Consider the following 20,355-nt stretch of genomic DNA (forward strand, 5'->3'; position numbering starts at 1 on the left):
CACAGAAAATTAACTTACAGGGTCACAGCAAGGTGGGCAGAGATGACAGAAAAGTAGCAGTTGCCAAAAAAACAAGAAGTAGCTGGAATCCAGTTATACAGGACGTGCAATGTGAGGTGAATGCACCGTCTATTAAGTTCATGACCATCCTTGTAATAAGTAAAAGGAATGAGAAGGCTACAGAGATAGATGTACAGGAAATGTGTGGTCTGGGCGTTCATTCCATGTCATTAAGGCAGCAGCAGTCCCTACTGATAAAAAAACAAAACACAATTATGCCATCATATAGCCATTATTCGCTTATATTATGGAGCTAGAACCGAGTGAACTCCATGAACGCACAGGCTAGCTGGTGACGCAGCTCAGTGTATGCACCAGATGGGTGGGGGGGGGGGGGGGGGGGCAGGGGACACAAGTGGCGGATCATGTAACTAAGGGAAAGCATTGGGTTCTATGACACTGACGCGCCATCCTCGGGCGGCGAACACTGAGGCTTCCTATATACAAGAGCCGTGCTGGGGGAAGTGGTCTGCGCGAGTTAATGTGGAGGGCATTGAGTGATGCAACCTGGCTGTACAAGCTAAAAATAAAGAACAAGACAAAGTGGACATATTGTTTTAGGAACATCTACGCGTCGCAGGTGAAGAGTCTCTTTGTAGTTAGCTGCTGGCCACAGGTTAGCACCTTACATGGAAGTTACATTTCCTGGTTTAACCTTTCACAATCAAGCTACGACTAGCAGGTTCAGCTATTGCGTTTTCTCGCATTCCTTTATATAATGAAAAGACAAAACAATACGATTGTGTACATTCTAGTGGTTAATGAACTGACTTCTAGAAACATGACAGTGTTTCTGCAGGTCTTTACGACTCGCTCTTCTTTTTGTTCTTCTTCAGGAAGGAAGGGGTGCGGAATTTCTTCTTCTTTTTTGAGGGGGATTTGCCCGGAGACTCGTCGCTGCCAGCGTCTGCCTGTGCAGCATCTGCCTGCCCGGCGTCGGCCTGCGCGGCATCCTCGGCTGCTGGCGTGGCCGGAGGCGACTCAGCTTTCTGAGGTTCAAGTCCTTTATTTTCTTCGTGAGAGGTTTCTGCGTGGGCATTTGGGGACTCGGCGTCACCAGAAGCCTGCTCTTCTCCATTGGGTTTTGCAGAGGCCGGGCAGCAGAGGGCTTCCGATGACTCGTCTGGGGTAAGGTCGGGAAGAGTCTGCTTGAAGGTTGCAGCATCACTGTCATCTTTGTAAGTCTGCTCCTGCGGAGATTCTGCAGAATGGCCAGAGAGTCATTAATGTCCTGTGTGTCAGACTCCAGGTCACCGAATACTACTACACACTTACATAGCAGTGGCATCCCAATTTGTATTATTTACAACTTACCTTTCACCAATACGTTGATGCTCTTTAGTAATAAAATATGCATGAAGAATGAATCAAAATAATTAGAAAGAACTTTAAGCCATTAAAATGTAAGTGTGTAATACATTCATTATATATTTATTAGCTTATTCAAAAGGAAAAACCAAAAAATAAAGCAGAACCCAAAGTTGGTTAAAAAGCAGTTAAACTTTCCAAAAAACAGAGCACAAAAATAAAAGATGTAGCTTGGAATTACTATTTAAATATTAGAAAACGGTTAGGAAATTAAACAATTTGGTACACGAGGTTTGCTTTCAAATCAGTCTCCTCAATATTATACGTATTTTAAATATTTCTTTTTTCATCTAAGTGGAAACATATGGAAGCATTGCAGGTAATTCCCTAAGAGCCAGCTGCCAAATTCCAGTGGCCTGAGCTAATAGAAATATGTATGTATTTCTCACAGGACAGTGTGTACAGATGTGTCCTCATACGTCTAGCCTCCTTGCGCGTTAAACAGCAATTCTAGTAGCGCCGAGCGTCTTTTTACCTTCAAATGCGTCCTTTTCGCACAGCTATGTGAATATTTGCACAAGCAGCTTCTGATGATTAAATGATATGCGGCATGCCGATATTCTGAGAGCGACTGCGGGTGTATCTGCATGCAAAATGCCACGTTACAGTGTCAGCGACTGTAACCATGTAATGTAGCATTTCGTATGCAGATATGCCCGCAGTCGCACACAAAATATAGGCATGCCACATATTTTAATTAGCAGAAGCGGCTTGTGTGTCCTATTCACATCACTGTGCAGATCAAATGCATTTGAAGGTAAAAAGTCGCACAAAAAACACTCGGCGCTACAGAGTCACACGGAGCGCAGTCTAGTGCGACTTGTAGCGCACAGAGGATAGATTTCTATTACACACATTCATTAACGGCACAGCACTCACTAGTCTCCGTGGCCTCCACAGGGTGTTTATAATATAGTGTGTGTGTGTGTGTGTGTGTTGCTGCTCAGTGTGAACTGTCAGGAGCGGCAGCCAATCAGCAGCTACTGATTGGCTCTGGCTCCTGACAGTTCCCACCTGGGCTGGTCAGTCAGTCATGAGCCGGAGCCCATTAGCGGCTCCTGACAGTTCACACTGAGCAGTCAGGAGCCGGTTAGCGGTGTATGTAGTCGCACACATACACCGCTAATGTAAGTGTCTGGTCCAGGTCACTCGGTTTGTTTTTTTGCCACGACCCGGGGATGCTGCGGAGACTGGCGCCAGGATATAGGAGAGTATGGGATCTTAATTCCAGATACTCCCATTGGATTCTACATGGAGAAGTGGACATGAACAGCTGGCAGCAGTATGTGCGAGTGGGATAGGTGTACGTATTAAAGTTATACTATATACGGTGTGTACACTGAGTATTTAACTATTTATTTTACAGTGGGGGTATGGGTGCCAGCCGCCTGCTGGCACCTGTAGTTCCACTGTAAAATACAATAATTTTTAACTATTTCCCCCATTATTACCCACAGGTGCGGGGAAAAGCCCTTGGCTTCAGACTAAGCCCGGGGTTTCGGGAGAGGGAACGGGGGAGAACTAGGCCTGACTGGCTTGGCGTGTGAACGCATTGGCTGGGGAGACCCGGTGACAGGGTCTCCTGGCTGTGGCATTACACCCCGGTCGGTTTGGGTCCGGTTTTAAATATAGGGGGACGCCTGCACATTTTCCCCCTCCCTAAATTTAGAACCAGGACTGGCCCTGCAGCCAGGTGATGGTTCCTAAATTAGAGGGGAACCCTACACATTTTTCTCCCCGTAATTTTAAGAACCAGGACTGGCTGAGCAGCCCAGGACTGGTTATGCTTTCTGGTGGGGACCTTACGTCATTTAAAATAAAACACTTAGCTACAGCCAGAAAACTATTCCCAAAAATAAAGCTCAAGTCAATAACCACCTGTAAACCTTTGAATAAATCCAGATTATACAGTTCTACATAAAACAGACACACTCCACCATTTATTCACAATACGGCCAAATCTATATATATATATATATCCGGAGCGCGTTTCCAGAATACAACAAAAAAAGTATCAGAGCCACAAGGAGAAAATGTGTTGCCCTCCGCTGCTCGTCTGTCTCAGCACAAGTTAGTGGCTGCTCCCAATATGAATATACTCACTAACTAGATGGGTGCCTTTAGGTCACCGTCCTAGGAACCCTGGGGCTTACTTGCAGGTCGTTAATAAAACATTAAATAACAAAGATGCGATAGAATGAAGCAGAGCACACAAGGATTTGGAGAAATAAAGCGGAAAGGAAGTAGAATTGAGAGAATGAGATGATACTTACTATGGTAACAGGTACTCTTTAGCATATCCATCTCCTGTTTGGCAGCCACAAGAAAAAAGCACAAGTAGAAAAAAAAAAAAAAGTCTAATGCATTCATCGAAGCGGTTTTTAAGTCAAATGAATAGCTGGCAACAGTCTAGAGATGATACAGGCGGTAGGTGCACTGGTGAATGGAGGGTCAGACATATGGTCTCAATATGGAGGAGGGGGGAACACATAACAGTGGTAGCTGCACAGGAGATGTGCTAGACACAAGGAGCTCTCAGCGATGCCATTTCATGTATTACTACTCACTAGCTGTCACCCCTGTCCATGGCTTTTTCCATACTTGCTTTTAGTGAAAGACAAGGTCTTTGGTGCTCTAAGCTTATAATCTGTATATCTAAAACCATTCCCATGTTATATGTAATGCAGTTGCATGCAGTCCCCAAGGTTAGGAAAGGTCAGTTTTGCACTGTGCATCTTATTAGAAATGACAGCATATTCTTTATGAACACCATGCATAAACCCAACATGCAAGTTGCTTTACATGAGACCGTTCTAAATGATGCTCAGATGGAAAAGAGTAGGCTGTAATTGTACAAACAAGATTTTTTGGGTGGTCAGACATCACCGTGACGTCCGGCTGTGCACATTACCGTACAAAATCTTCGCAAATCTTACCAAGCACCTCTGTGTGGTGGGAGAGAAACGTAGTGAAGGCAGTGATTCCCCCCACCTTAGGCTAGATGTCTATCGATCCTACTGATCATATTAGACATGGAGTAAACAACATTTAGAAACAATTAGGGAGCCGGGATAAAAGGACAGTTATGGTAAAACTTACCTTTGTTAACTCTCTTTTCTTCAAAGTCCACAGGCAGACAATGGGGTTGTAGGTGGTGGATAGGAAGCCCGGACACCAAATAGTTAAGCTTTTGCAATCCCAGAATGGTCTGTCCCCCCCTATATTCCTGGCTCAGGCCTGAGGCAATCAGTTTGTCAACAAGCCCAAGGCAGAAGCAGGGCAGGGGAGAAGGAAGACTGGTACACTGAAGAATCACACTCTCACACAGAGAAGGAAACAAGTGACGAAGAGGGGAAACCCATAGAAGCCAGGTGAGTCAGCGCGGGTGCCCTGTGGACCCTATGGACCACGAAGAAAGAAAGAGTTAAAGGTAAGTACTTACCATAACTCTCCTTTTCTTCTTCAGGGTACATAGGATTCCACAGGGAGACAGTGGGGATGTCCCAAAGCAGTTGTTCAAGGGCGGGAACGCTCCTGAGCCGAGCCATTTGACATCTACTTAATCCAAGGGTTCGAATGGAGATTCCTGAAGTGCGTGGAGAACCACTGACAAATCCCCACGGAGTCACAGGAGGGACAAAGGGAGGTTGTATACGTATAACACCTTGCAGGAAGGTGTGAACATCCGGTATAGGAGCAATAATGCGCTGGAACCAGATGGACAGAGCAGAGATGGGCACTTTGAGAGAGGCTAGGTGGAGTTAGAGATCCAATCCAGCCTACAGAAAGGCAAGGATTCTAGAAACCCCAAAAACCCGAGGGTCAGTTTATAGTAGCACACCACTGGAAATATGTATGCCATACTTAATGACAGATCTGGACAGAGGCCGGCTTACGCGCTCTGAGCATGGATGGACCACAAAGTGAGAAAACCCCTTGGACCTTAGGAGGGATGTCGCAAGAGCCACGCCGTCAAATACAGACAGGCCAGGTCCGTATGTAGACCTGGACCCTGAGACAACAGGTCCGGACATTGAGGAAGTGGGAAAGGAGCGCCTATGGAGAGGCTCTGAAGATCAGAGTACCAATGTCGTCTGGGCCAAGTCAGCTACCAACAGGACAATGCCTCAGCCTTACTTCAACTTTTGAAGAACTCGAGGAAGAAGGGAGACTGGAGGAAATAGGTACGCCAAATGGAAGGTCCATTTCACTGATAAGCCTTGTCCTTGATCCATACCTCAGAAGCTTGCGATTGTGTCGAGAGGCCATGGGATCCACGTTTGGGAAGTCCCACTTGTCCACAAGGAGTTGAAAGACCTCTGGGTGTAGAGACCACTCCCTGTCATGTACGTCGTGACGGCTAAGGAAATCAGCTTCCCATTTGGAGGACCCCAGGGATGAACAAAGCAGAGATGGCATTCTGCCCATGTGAGAATGCGTGACACCTCTGCCATTGCTGACAGGCTTCGAGTACCTCCCTGGTGATTGATGTAGGCCACCGCCGTGGCAATGTCGAAATGTACTTGTACTGGTCTGCCCTGAAGAAGGTCCTGAGCCAGAGCTCTGTAGATGGCTAGGAGTTCTAGATCGTTGATTGGTTAGGTCGTCTTGGCCGGAATCCAGCGACCGTGGAAGGAGTGCTGGCCAGTCACTGCGCCCCACCCGCGGAGGCTGGCATCCGTGGTGAGGAGTACCCATTCCGGGATCCAAAAGGGGTGACCCTTTTTCAAGTGGAACCTCTGTAACCACCAGGAGAGGGACAGGCGAACTTTTAGAGATAGGTCCATCATCTGAGACCTGATCAGATGAGGCAGCCCCTTCCACCTGAATAGGATTAGGTATTGTAGGGGCCTGTAGGGGAACTCCACCATGTCGAAGGTGGATACCATGGACCCTAAGGTCTGCATTGCTGAGTGAATAGACACTCGGCGACCCTGGAGTAACCTGCGCGCCTGTTCCTGCAGTACTGAGATCTTGTCTGCTGTCAGGAAGATTCTGAGAGTCCAGAAGAGCTCCCAAATGGACCATCCTTTGTGAGGGTGTCAGGGAGGACTTTTTTCAGTTGATAAACCATCTCTGACTCTGTAGAAAGGCAATGTTTACTTAAAGATGGTGGTTTAGAACCTCGAGTGCTAAGAGGAAGAGGTCGTCCAAATACGGGAGCAGCCTGATTTCCTGACAATGCAGGTGGGCTGCCATAAAGGTCATGAGTTTGGTTAAGACCTGCAGAAAGCCCAAAGGGCAGTACCTGAAATTGGAAATGTTGCTGCAGGACAGCAATCCGAAGAAATTGCTGATTAGAGGGCGCTATAGGTACATGTAGGTAAGCATCCTGAATGTCCAGAGACAAAATAAAGTCCCCAGGCTCCATAGCTAGGACAATAGAGTGGCGAGTTTCCATACAAAACTTGGGCACCCTTATAAACGTTTTCAGAGATTAGAGGATAGGCCGATGAGACCCATTGGGCTTCTGACAGCCCAATGGGAAAAGGGTGGAATAATAACAGTTTCCTTACTGTGACGACGGGACTGGATTTATTATCCCCGTGCAGCAAGGACTGAATGTGGAATGAAAGAGCTAATCCATGAGACCACTTCTTGTACCCAAGCATCTGTGATGACTTGACGCCAGCACTGGGCGAATTGAAGAGGTCAGCCTCCTAACCCTGGGATCCCCTAGGGAGAGGCCTACCCCGTTATGCTGAAGGTTTGACCTCGGATTTAGTAGCAGGACATCTGGAGGCCCAGGCCTGCTTTGTCCTGGGCTTGGAGGCCCTTGTAGAAGCAGACTGCCGAGGAAAGGACTGGCCTTTAGCTTTTCCCTGGGGATGAAAGGACCTAAAAGGATGACATCCGTGGCCTCGGTGTAGATGCTGATGGCAGAAAGGCCAGAAAGGCCGACTTAGATGCCTTCCATGAATGAAGCCAAAGGATACAGCAAGCTATTAGCGAAGTAGCAGACGCTTTGGAAGCCAAGAAACCATTAACTAAGGCCACTTCTTCTAAATAGGAGGCTGCATCCCTGATGTGGGAGATATAGGACAGCTGTTCCCAGGAAGCTTTAGAGGGAAATTATTCCTCCAGAGCATCAGCCCAGCTTTCAATGGCTTTCGTCACCCAGGCAGTGGCCATTCCTGGACGAGTAATAGCTCCTGTAAGAGAGTACACAGAATTGAGACAAGCTTCAATCTTCCTATCCGTCGTGTCCTTTAAGGAGGAAGCCATAGGGATAGGTAAAGTAGAGCTTTTAATCAGACGTGTGACATGGGATTCAACAGCTGGGGAGCTTCCCATTTAGCGCCATCAGCTGCTGGAAAAGGGTAGAAAGAAATCAGACGTTTTGGAGGCTGAAACTTTTTACTGGGGCTATTCCAAGCTTTGCTCATGAGTTCAGAAAGCTGAGTGAGGAAACTCCACTAAAACCACTGTCTTTTAAACAGTGGTTTTGTTTAGAGAACAGGCTCAGCATCTTCTAACTGAAGAATTGATTTGACAGCCCGCACTAAACCAGGTAATTTTAGACTGAGGCTCTTCCTCCCCTGAGGGAGACTCAGATCTGCGTCGTCTGCCTCCTCAGATGACGCCTCAGCATCTGGGAGTTGTGTAGATTGTCATTTGAAAGGCCGTGGAGGTAGCCGCTAGACTCTATACTGAGAGTGTATGTCTACCCATGGAGGAGGCTTAGGAGGTACTTGTATTGCCTGTACCCGTTGTGGCAACCCCCTTGGGGGGGAATTACTGCCGGGACTGCTAGGCGGTGCACACTTGTGAAAAGGAAGCCCAGGGTGGGTTCCTGAGCAGGGGCTGATTGGCCTGGTGTATTATAACAAGCTGCACATAGCCCATCCTGAAATAAATCCTCCTGATTTAAGCCTTCTGCACAGGATCTGCAAGTGAGCAGTATAGATGCAGCAGCTTGCTTGCTACCCTTGCCTTGCTAGACCAAGCTGCAGGATAGTCTAGCACACAATATGGCATTGAGCAGTGTGCAGCCACCAAGTATGTGACAGTTTTCAGAAATACCAGTGGATATGCAGTACAGTGACCATGCCTTTGCTTAGATACAGCTGCAGGAGAACACAGGACAGGGTATGGCACTGAGCAGAGTGAAACCACACAGTATGTGACAGCCTTCACAAATACAAGCAGATGTGAAGTATAGTGGACCCCTCTATACACCAGTATATTAGGATTATAGTGAGAAAAAAGGGAAGGCATAAGCTGACAGTATAGTGAAAACACACACAGACAGAGCTAGCATAAGTCACATACAATGCAGAAATCAATATGACTGCAAAGGGCACTACAATCAACTACTCAGACCACAGTGGCTGGTAGGCTATAGCGTTGCATAACCTGGCTCCTAGGAGAGGTATACAAGAGGACAGGACCCAGCATCCCCAGAGAGCTGTGGCTGCTGCAGAGCTAAAATGGCCGCCGGAGATCTGAGGGGGTGGGTGAGGAGAAGGATCAGCTCAGGACGACATGACCTCGGTGGAATGGCGCTCTGAGCTGGGGCTGCATTAACAGAGAGCTGACCTCCCCTGGGTGACTTTAACCACCGATTCCCTGGTCTCTAGCACCAGTATATATGCTCTGGTGGCCTAGAGGAGTCCCGGATGGACCGGTGACCACGTCAGCACCTCCCGGTCTATCTCCTGGGACCGGAGGTAAGAATGCCAAAACGCAGGTTGCCACAAGCGGTAACCTGCCTTAAGTCCCGGCTGCAGTCTGGGGTCAAGCCATGGGGCCCGCTAGCAAGGTCCCTGGGAGACCTGCCGAGAGTACCAAGCAGAGGGCTGGAGTCACGGCGCTGTGGAAGGGTGATGGAGCAGCAGGACAGATGTCCGGAGGACAGTCTAGTGCTGCTCGCCCATCAGTAGTAAAAATAAAATAAATCAGAAAAGTAAAAGCTTGGGCTACTTAATGCAGCCCCCCTTTCTAATAGTGATCCGGCTCCTGCCGACACGAAGCAGACTTATTGCTTAAAGCTCATGGGCAGGGTATTGGAGGGGGGGGAGCCAGAGCATTCTGGGATTGCAAAAGCTTAACTGTTTGGTGTCTTGTCTTCCTATCCACAACCTACACCCCATTGTCTCCCTGTGGAGCCCTATGGACCCTGAAGAGAAGGTCTCAGCTGGTGTTGCAGATGTGTTCTCAGATTATTGCCACAGTCGTGCCAAACAGTGTCGCAGCGCGCCAGGTTATGAGAATCTGCTTGCGACGAGCGTCTTCTCTTGGTTGAACGTGAATCTTTGTCGCAAAGTGATGCAACAAAACCACTTCACAAGACTGCATGGATTCATTCCATATGCTACACTTGCATATCTGTTGTTTGCGACCCAGTTCTGTTGTACAGATAGAATCAGTCGCACGCAGATATGATTACAAGTGTCACATAGCAAATGAATCAGTGCAGTCTCGTGAAGCGGTATTGTTACATCGTGTTGCGACTAAGGTGCACATTCTAGCGAAAAAGATGTGAAAGGACACATCTGTATATAGTGTTTCTGAGTGTCATATGACAAACTACTTTTTCCGCCGCTACTATGAAGTAGTCTGCCGACAGTTTATAATGGGAACCACCGTTTCCGTGGTACACAAGCAATTCTGTAGTGTCTCAGCTGTGAGGACACATTGGGTGGCAGGAAAACCACATTTCCCATTACAAGGCTAGTGTGCCACTAGGGGCTTAGACACACAACCACCACTCCACACCAATATCACAAAGGCTGGATGGTTCCTGGGCACAAGAAGTTGTGTCCATTATTCATCCAGCATTTTTATTTATAAAGCTGTTGAGAGTATACTCACTAGCACTACTCATAGTAATCAATGTATAGCTGTGACCACAGCACAGTAACGTGCCAATGGTGGATGTTACACAGCTCATAGTATGTACCCTAACCCATGGGTGATCTAGGAAGAGCTATATAACGGGCATCTAACGCCACGTCATGATTTTAACAAACACTTCTGTCGAGACTTTCAAATTTTAGGGCTGTGTGAGCATTATAGAATTATTTAACAGAAAGACAAAAACCCATCTAAAATCTGAACAAAAAATATTATGGAGAAAAATATACCAGATTATAAACTATGGATAGTTTTAAGGACTATAAATCTAACAAAAAAATTGTTCCCCTCTAATTGTTTTTAGAATCCTTTAATCCTTCTAGAACTCTTATGAACTAGTCTGGGAGGAATCAGCATGATTTACCACCGGACCCCTGGCCGGCGGTTCAAATCCCGACAGCGGCTGCCCGAACAGGATGAAAATCCCGATCGTCCCCAGGTAAGTAATTACTAACCTTTTCCCCCACCCTAACCCTCCCTTAGGGGTGCCTAAAACCCTAACCTCCACCCCCAGTGCCTAACCCTAAACCCCCTTCCCCGCCGCCTAAACCCAAGTCCCCCGGGGGGTGCCTAAAACCCCCGCGCGGCTGTCCGCAGCGGCGCCAGGCATCACTTCAATCGGGATGCCAGGCACCGGTCTCCCGGCGTCTGTAACATGACAGACTTCTTTAAACCCTCGTTGGGATGAAGCAGTCGGGAAGCCGGCTGTCGTGATTAGGTCTGCCGGCTTCCCGACTGCATACCGTCTGGGATAACTACTTTCACAGACTGAACACAACGATTGTCGATACAGAATACCACCCTCTATAACTGGTCAAAAGATTCATCTCACTGTACGAGACCCAGACATACCTTCCTGTTTGATGGGCGTGCTGGGAGGTGTGTGGGTTAAGGAGTGGTCCGGAGGGGAGTCCTTCTGTTCTGCGGACTCTTCTGGGTGGTCTGAAGGGGTAAGAGAAGTGATCGCATCACAAATAGTAAAAACACATTGTGTCTGTGATTAGTGCAGGGTACTTGCCCAACTACTGATTTGTTGTTACAATAAAGAAATAGGCACATTAAATCTCAAAGATGCTCAACAGTAGCCACTCTCCAAGCTCAAAAATCTCCAAAATAATAATGTTGTATAATACATATACCAACAACAGATCAAGATCTATTGTGCATGAAATTAAGACTCAAGTGATTCAAATAAATAAAGTAATAAAGTTTAGGAATGGCATTTTTGATGCAAAACAAGTTTAAGCAGGACAAATTTGTATCTTGGAAAGCAGAAAACCCCCAAAATAAAACAGTTACTTATAATAATTAACCATCACCTTGATTTAAAGGCTTATTGATACGTGCAACACAAACACATTTAATTTGCAGCTTGTGATAGCAATTCATCTGTTGGACGCAGAGTATCACAGAGAAGGGTATTAATTGGACTGTTCTTACATAGCTTAGATCAGAACGTGAAAATCAGCTTGATCTTTATTAGTGTCTGAATAACGTTACGTTAGTGTGGGACACATTCAGTGCAGAAACCTTTGAGATTCTCATCCACGCCACCACCGGATTTCCCACACCAGATTGATCAACAAGAAAGATGGGACCACTGGCCACTCGGGAGATACCTGAATTACTAGGCAAGAGATCTGAGTTGGTATTAGACTCCGGTTTATATGGCTTTTCCACAGACTCATCCGCTCTTTCCACCTCCAACGCTGGAGAAGACACCGCTATCGCCGGTAACTTGTCTATCAACATATCACGTTCTTGGCAGACCATGGTGTTTTCGTCCAAAACCTCTGCAGGGAGAGCCTGAACACGACCGGCTGGATTTTGCTCTCCGGCTGAGGTTAGTGGAATATCCATAGAAGAAATCTGACCCTCTAAAAGTGGGGAGCTTTATTAGTTTACATTCATGGTCTAGACCACCACATCAAGATCTCCACTTGGTAACAACTCATCTTGGTTAGAGGATGTCGCTACGTTATGATGGTCTTGCTAATAGGTTATACAGAAAATCAGGTAGTTGCAATTTCCCGCTACTTTACACGAATCAATAGTATAGACCACCCATGTGATTGCTGAAAACATTAGGACATATTAGTCAGGTCCAAAACAGCAAAATACTACATATCTCACAAATCCCATGTTTAGGTCTATGCACAGCACTGAACCATGCTGGAAAATGGTCTCATGTGCCCAACTTTATCTTAAAGTTGATGGCAAATTCTAAAATCTCTATTCGATCATCTATTGTAGTCAGCAGATCACACAATGACCAGAGACCAGATTATGATGAGACATTTTCTGTGTGTTGGCCAAATCCCAGTGCAGACTTCTACCTGAGGAAAGCAGAGTCAGCCCAATAATATAGCCAAATGAGAAACGGTTTGGCTAAGAGAATGTTTGTCACACGCACTGAGTGATGTCAGGCCAAGCTGACTGAAGAAATCACCTTCAGAAATCACCTTCAGAACAACAGCTGGTGTCCCATGAGAAAAGTCATTATACCTATCAAAGTTCACTAAAATGCTTTTTTTTTTTTTTTTTTTTTTACATTGAGCGACTACTGTAGAGGAAAGATGTGAGTGAACCCAGAGATAGGTATAATTGCAGCTCACGCGGGACATCAGCTAATTGTCACTCTGAAGGTCATTTTACCAAATGGAATACAACACGTAAAGCAAAGCTTAGAGAGTAATGCCACAAGGTGACATTAACTTATATTGAAGTATGGGTATAAAAGAGCTGAATAATATACAAGTATACTTAATAGGACCACCATGCTCTGATGGTGCCTACACATATAGCGATGTGCTCACGTTCCCACGATGTGTACGATTTCCCCCTAAACTCTCCCCGGCAGTCGTGGGCACGATTTGGTCTGAAAAGCTGCCAATTTTGCACACAATCTATCGTGCCTCCTAAACTATCCAGTGCATCGTGACTTGAGATTGTCAGATCTGCCCTATACCACGGCAGATCTGAAGATACAATGTGTGACCTGCAGGGACGCGCATCGTGATCGTGAGTGTGGACTCAAGATTTAGGCATATTTTACATGATCTGTCGTTCCGATACGCCGGAATCAGCCAGATCGTATAAAACATTGCTGTGTGTAGGCACCTTCAGTTACTGCTACGCATCAGGTTGCCATGTAGGAGGGAGGGGCTTCTAGGACTTAAAACGGTAAAGAGTGATTGACAGGTGGGCAAACTTTTGCTCTCACAATGCAGTGTGGATTGGTGGCTTTACACCCTGGGGCATGCTGCCCAGCTGTCAGTCACGCTCTGCCATGTTTAGTCATAGAAGTGATGCTACTGCAATCAGATTCACTGTCTGGAGGAATTACAGCTGCTGTGTAATGGAGTGCGACAGTGAGACACTTATAACAGTGGCATGGGAACGCCAGGGTGATGCAAACACTATTTCATCACTACTCATAGCAGAAATTGTCAATGTTTGGGGCTTAATGGTCTTTTAAAAAAAGAAAAAAAAGCAGCTGCTATTTTATGTGCACTGACATATGGATGCACAAGGAGAAAGAACATGCTGTGGACTAAAGTGCACACTAGCCACAGCTTTTAAGCTCTCCCCTTCGATTTAACCAACCGAGATAGTTATACAAAACATTTTACATAAAGGTTTAATCTCACAGTGGGGGTGATTTATTAAAGCGTGGAGAGAGATAAAACCAATCAGCTCCTGTCATTTTTCAATCACAGACTGTAAAGTGACAGAAGCTGATTGGTTGGTACTTCATCTCCCTCCAAGCTTTGATAAATCTCCCCCAATGCCCAAGACAATCAGCTGGTGAGTGAACAATGGCAGCATCATCGTGATTTTGTGGTCTTCCATGTAAGATGTTCTCCAATAGGCCTGCTCTAAGTCCCCCCTCCCATCTCCCAAGTGTAGGAAGAGACATGCAGGAAAACAAACCTCCGGCATCCCGCTGCTTGCGCTCCACTTCCTTGCGGTACTCTTCCATGTCTCTGTCCGTCAGTTTGTTGAAGGGGTTGGGGCCCGCAGTGCTCACTATGACCCGTGGCTGGTACTCTTTCTCAATTATGGCTTTTGAAGCTGTAATCAGCTCTCCCTGTGCAAAGCATGGGGAGGAAAACAGAAGGAGAGCTTTTGAGCAGTGTCACAGTCACCTAAAGCCTGCACTCATTTCCAATCCGTAATAAGAAAAATAAAAACAAACAAAAACACCCTCCCAGGTAATAGATCTCCCATTGATGCTTTTATTATGTAGCAGATGAAATGTTTCACACTTTAAATGCTCTCAATTTTATTTCAGGATGATTAGAGTTAAAAAATCTGGCAGTACAAATTCATTTAGGGTTAAAAGTCTATAGGTGGAGGTTTTTTTTCCCTCCAAATCCAAAATATGATGGCAAAGTGTTAACTTTCTGCTGCATTCGGAATGATCACCCTATAGTGAGGACCCATTTCCTGTCATCAGCTTCAGAAAGTAACCAGATCTCTCAAATCCTTCGCCTACCTATTACAACAGCCAGGGCTGGTTTATTTTGCATTGTCCCATAGCTGCAGTAATCTGTAATCCATGTCGTTGTACCAAGTGCAGCAGAGAAGTGGATGGAAGTATTTCCCAGCATCAGAAAGAAAGTGCAGAGGTTGCTACATTATTTGCAGACATTACTACCAACCACACAGTGAAGCAGAATATATAGGGCCCAGATCAGGGAGCTTGCTGTAAGGAGAATGTCAGCATTTGCAATTCTGCCTTGTCTGTCTTCTGGCTGCTTTATCATCTATTATCCTGGACTACAATGGCAACCAGCCACATTAGGTAATGAGCAGAGATGCTTTGGAAATGCTCCTCCGAGCTTTTCATTGCAACATGACAGCCTTCTTCTCCGACAGCTACCACATGATATGCTGAGATTCTGCACAGACTCAGTCATTTTAGTCTGTTCTCCAGAGTTTTGAATAGGAGATAATGATTTTGGGGAGGTTAGCAAAGATGCAAAGCTTAATTAAGGGCTTGTCATTTTAAGGAAAACAAAAATATTCGACATGGAATTGCTGCTATAATAATAAAACTCTGGGAGACCAAAAATAAAAAGCAGATGGGCATGTAGGAACAAATTTTTGCACAACTGCCTGTTACTTCAATGTGATAATGCTCTGTGCAGTGTGACACTGTGAAATAGGGATTTATAACACTCTGCTAGTGGAGAAAAACATTATTATAAAGTGTATATATTAACCTAGGCACGGTGGAGAAAATATATTGTGCAAAAAAGTAAAGTATACAGATAAATACCAGAATAAAGTGGTGTGCACATTATATAAATTCCATAGACAGACAGGAACAGTACTTTCCATGGCTTCACATAAATTACATTTGGTAACTTTATTATTATCCCATAGAACTCTACAGCTTTAAAGAAGTAGGCACTGCTGAAGCAGCGGCATGTCTCCTGGCACTGACAATCTGACAGAAGAGAAATATATACAACGCAGCGTCCTTCCAATAGCGGTTACTCTGCCCACTCAGAATCAGTGTTAGAAAGTAACCCAGCACTCTTTGTGCTACCAGTTGTCAGCAGATAATAAGCATGCATTGGAAAACTGGCTAGCAGTATACCCCAAAAGGCAGCCCTCACTAATAGATTAATCCCCCACTACCAAGAAACAAATGTAAGGCCGCGCGGAAGGCATAGCTAAGGACTCCTACTGAACTTCCATGTCCTTTTTTCAGTCTAGTCCGTAGATAGTCAGGAAACCAACACACTATCACCAGTGAGTATGCCAACTTCAAAATGCTGGCACCAGGATACCACCACGGGCATAACTACTTATGGCAGCATTTTGATGGCGACATACTCACTGGTGACACAGTAAGTACCGACTTACTGTACCAAACCAGTAAGCGAAATTTTGATTTACCAAAAGGGGTAACAATTAGAAGTCTTCCAACTAAGGTGCTAGGGCAATGTTTCCCAAGTCCAGTCCCCGGGGAGCCCCAACAGTGCATGTTTTCCAGGTAGCCTCACAGAATCACGTGTGAAATAATTACTACCACCTATGAACTTTTAAAAATGTGAAACAGAATACACCTCTGCTCCAGAAAAATTATGGAAAACATGCACTGGTAGGGGTCAATCCAATTACCTGCAAAAGGGTGAGAGTTGCCGTTGCCACGACGTAAAAGAGCCGGCAACGGCTTGGCATCTAGCACTCCTGGTGGCCCACTCCCATCCTGAATCTGCCCAAATTTTGCTCGCAGTCCTATAGGGCTTCAAGCAGTTTTGAGCAAGTACAGGCTGCCATAAAGGGCGGAAGTTGCTGCAATAACTCGCACCCGCTGTGTATTCGCGGGTAACTGGATGGACCCCTTAGGGTTACCTGAGGATTCGAGTTGTGGGATAATATGGAAGTGTAAATATACTTGGATTAGCCTAAAACTAGAAAAAAAAGCGTGTGCAATTTGAAGAGGTGTGAGCTGCCTGGCATGTTGTTTTTCAGTGTGTAATGTACCCAGTACTCCGTTACAAGACCAGCTGTAAGGGCCATGATGGAAAATAGGGCTTCATGTTGCTTGTAGCCCTACTCTAAGCCCCATTCCTTGACACAATGGAATTACTCTGGGTACATTACACGCAGAAAAACATTGTGCGAGGCAACTATTGTCTATCCGAATTGAACTCTATGAATTAAATAGGATCTGAGGTTTCTAGCTATAAAGACTAGATTGTCGGTTCTCATCCCATTAGGCATACCAAATTAAAGCACGGGGGTTTACAGAGCAGGGAAAAAACTCCTGGTTCAAAGCCCGGCGCTCTTTAATATATTTTGCATTTTCCCTGCGTGGTAAACACTCGATTAACACGTGGTAACCCATAGTTTCCGAGTAAAATGCTGGAATGTATGAGTTTTCCCGCACGTTAAATACCAGTAGGTGCAGTTTAACGCCTCAGGAACTGCAATGAAAAGTTCACGCTATAGGGCTTAACGCGCGGGGTTGCAGGACCTAAATAAATAGGTCCGAGATGTCAGCTAGCTACAGGGTTTGCATATGGCCCTATTTGTGCTATGCTGGGATTATCCTTCAGAGATGCCAAACGAGGGGTGGAAAACCAAACTAGTATTATGGACACAAAAAGGTTGATGTAACAGTGGAGCAGTGGGCCAGCGAAGAAGTTGCCCATTGCACCCAATCGGCTTTGAGGTAGTACATTTGGTGGTAGCCTATTGGTTGCTATGGGCAACTTCTCCATTGGAACACGAACGGCAGACAAAAAAAAAAAAAGGGACTACAGAAAACAAAAATCATACACACATACATACAAATAAAGAAATAAATGAGCACAGCAAGAAAATTGCTCCTATTTTATATACAAAGTAAAGGCCCTGGTGTTCTAGTGTATTCAGACCTAAAAGTTTACTTTAACAGAAGAGCTCTCCCTAAACTGAAATATTCCTGACTACACTAATCCTAGCCAATAGTGTGACCATACTGTAGACACAGGACACCATGCGGCCATGCCTGGCTTACACAACTACAGGATAGTCTTACGGCTTCAGCTCTTCCTGATTAGACATAAAAGCGCAAGAGCCCTTAATAATTCTGTTCAAATACTGTAGTTTTATCCTTTTCATATCCTAAGTACCAACACAGAACTGTAGGCTCCAGTAGAGTACCAAAAGGGCATCATGCTCAGTGATTCTATAGAACCCCAGTGTCCACTCAAAAGATGGCAGTATAGATAACATGGGTGTGCACATGTGAACTACCCAAATTCACAAAGTATAGACAGGGCAGTATATACCTTTCTAACTGAGCAGATTCTAGCTGGACTAAAGGCCTGCTCTGACAGATCGAACCCATCAATAGTTTCCGAACAGTCTGAAAGAGGTGCATCCTGAAACAGCAAATTCAGTAAACACAGCAAACCAGACCACATATACACCGTAAAACATTGGCAGCGTGGGAGCATGCAAGGTGACATGGCAACAACCGGGGGCTGGAACATGCGCAAACATGACAAAATAATACAGAACAAAATAGGATTGGATTGTATTAAAGTGAAGATAGGTCAGGCCTATGTATTACATACACACATTATTATATTGGCCAAAAAAAATAGAAACCGGCTAAACACCTTTTAAGACTGGTAACTCTGTTGCTGCCATAAATGTTATCACTACTTCCTGTGGAGTCAGCTTGATAATTCAATCTAACCAGTGTAATTTATCTGACCGCAGTACACGTGTAATTAACTTTAGCTTATATCTAATTAGTTGACTGATAAACAGCTCAACTGCAGTTCCTGACCCTACGCTTATACACACTGCAGACTGGATGATACATGGACATACACAGTGTGCAGCAGACACTTCTCAGGCTGTACCTCAATCAGGTTGGACTACTATTGTTGCTATTACTGTCTGTGCATTTAAACTAACAGTATACACACTGTGTGTGTGTGTGTAAATATATATATATATTACAGCATGGTTGCACAGAAGCTAGCATTGCTGTCTCATCATACTGGGGTTATGGGTTTGATTCCCACCATAGCCCTTGTCTGTGTGGAGTTTGTCTGTTCTCCAGTGGAGTTCCTCCCACGATCACAAAAAACATACTGGTAGGTTATTGGCGCCTGACATAAGCAGCATAGGAATATAGACTGTGAGCTCTACTGGGACAGGGACTGATGTGAATAAACAAATATCTGTAAAGTGCTGCGTAATATGTTAGTACTACATAAAAAAATAATGACCATACAGATCCCAGATTGGCATTTTAGCAAGATTTTACAGATGGCACAGGGAGCCCAAATCATTAATTAAAAAAAGCAAAATGGAGTATTTTCCTATTCATTTATACAGCAATCTTCACAAACAACATTATAGGGCACATGTATGTCTTGTGATGCATGTTAGTTACATGTGATAGATTTACCAAACTGACACCTGGGAAAGGAGAAAGATAAACTGAAGCCATAATGTCACTGACCTTTCACATAACACGATCAGGAAAACAAAACAGACAAAAAAAAAAAAAAAAAAGATGAGCAGGATTTTTTCTCCCTCATTTCAACAATGGCAATTTTATATTACTCTACAGAGCTCAGCAAGCTACAACCTTTAGCAAATGTGTGGATTCATTCACAAGCATTAAGACCACCAAATGCCATCAGAAAAATAAATATATATATATATATATTCAAAATAGCCTCATAAAAGGTTCTAATTCTGAAATCTTTCTTTCACTGGTGAAGTTCAGTTGTTTAATCCGGAGATGATGGAAGTAAAACATGATAAAGGGCCAAATAGTCCTCCCTAGTCACCAGAAGGGGAGGTCATTAAGCACGGCCATGCATGGCAATTAGCAATGGCGCCAGCAGCATCGGTTACTGCCATGCTTTTACCACCCACACTGAAGCCACGTGTGCCTACTGTAATACACTGCGGGGATTTGCAAAGTAAAGAAGCCGCTTTTAGCACTTACCTTATACACAGACAGTCTCTGTCAATTAAAGAATAATGTTAGCGCAATGGAAGGGAAGTCTTATTACACTCACTTGATTTGAAAGGTTTGGAAACTGACCTGCACTGTGCTCCTGTCGACCACGGCCCCACACAGAACCTGTGACTGAGGACCAGCGGTTTTAATGTCTTGTAAATTCTGTTCTCTTATCTGAGGCATAAAACAAAAACAGGAAGTCATCAATATACAAAGTCAAACATCACGGCACATTGTGCAGGTCACCATGTTCCTTATACAATGTCTCTCTCTTACTGTTTCAGTATAATGGAGGTCATGTAGACAGGCCCTGTCCGCCCAATGACTACATGTGACCTGCACAGCAGGAGTAGTATACAGATCACAACATCAATCGTGAGTTTAGCACCACTCCCCTTCTACCCACAAATGCAAGCCCAAAAACCATCAGAAGCTGTTCCCAGACATCAGACCACACATGTTCTTGATTTATGAATGGAACAAGATTTGCGTCTGTAGACCTAGATCCTCTCATGGAAACTCCGGTGTCGTCATCAGGATTTCCTTATAGGAAGAAGAGTCTGTGGGTCTAGTAAGAC

The 20,355-nt window shown here is 45.0% G+C and overlaps 1 protein-coding gene across 6 annotated transcripts in view; it reads right to left on the reverse strand.

Moving 5' to 3' along the window:
* Positions 1-775: 775 nt before the first annotated feature.
* The window catches only part of ADD1 (adducin 1), a 94,290-nt gene continuing 74,710 nt past the window's right edge, over positions 776-20,355 (reverse strand). For 2 of the 6 annotated variants that reach the window (XM_088454959.1, XM_088454960.1), the window contains exons 12-16: positions 19,862-19,951; positions 14,218-14,374; positions 11,904-12,161; positions 11,137-11,226; positions 776-1,261 (exon numbers count right to left, since the gene is read on the reverse strand). In XM_088454959.1, the coding sequence (XP_088311085.1) occupies positions 864-1,261; positions 11,137-11,226; positions 11,904-12,161; positions 14,218-14,374; positions 19,862-19,951 (993 nt within the window). In that variant the 3' untranslated portion in view covers positions 776-863. Of the gene's footprint in view, positions 1,262-3,701; positions 3,736-11,136; positions 11,227-11,903; positions 12,162-14,217; positions 14,375-18,077; positions 18,171-19,762; positions 19,781-19,861; positions 19,952-20,355 lie in introns of all 6 variants that reach the window. The other 4 variants (XM_088454961.1, XM_088454962.1, XM_088454964.1 and 1 more) reach the window with 3 other exon arrangements.

Source organism: Taudactylus pleione, unplaced genomic scaffold (genome assembly GCF_031769625.1).
Source record: "Taudactylus pleione unplaced genomic scaffold, aTauple2 ptg000638l, whole genome shotgun sequence".
In the NCBI taxonomy this organism is placed as follows: Eukaryota; Metazoa; Chordata; class Amphibia; order Anura; family Myobatrachidae; genus Taudactylus; species Taudactylus pleione.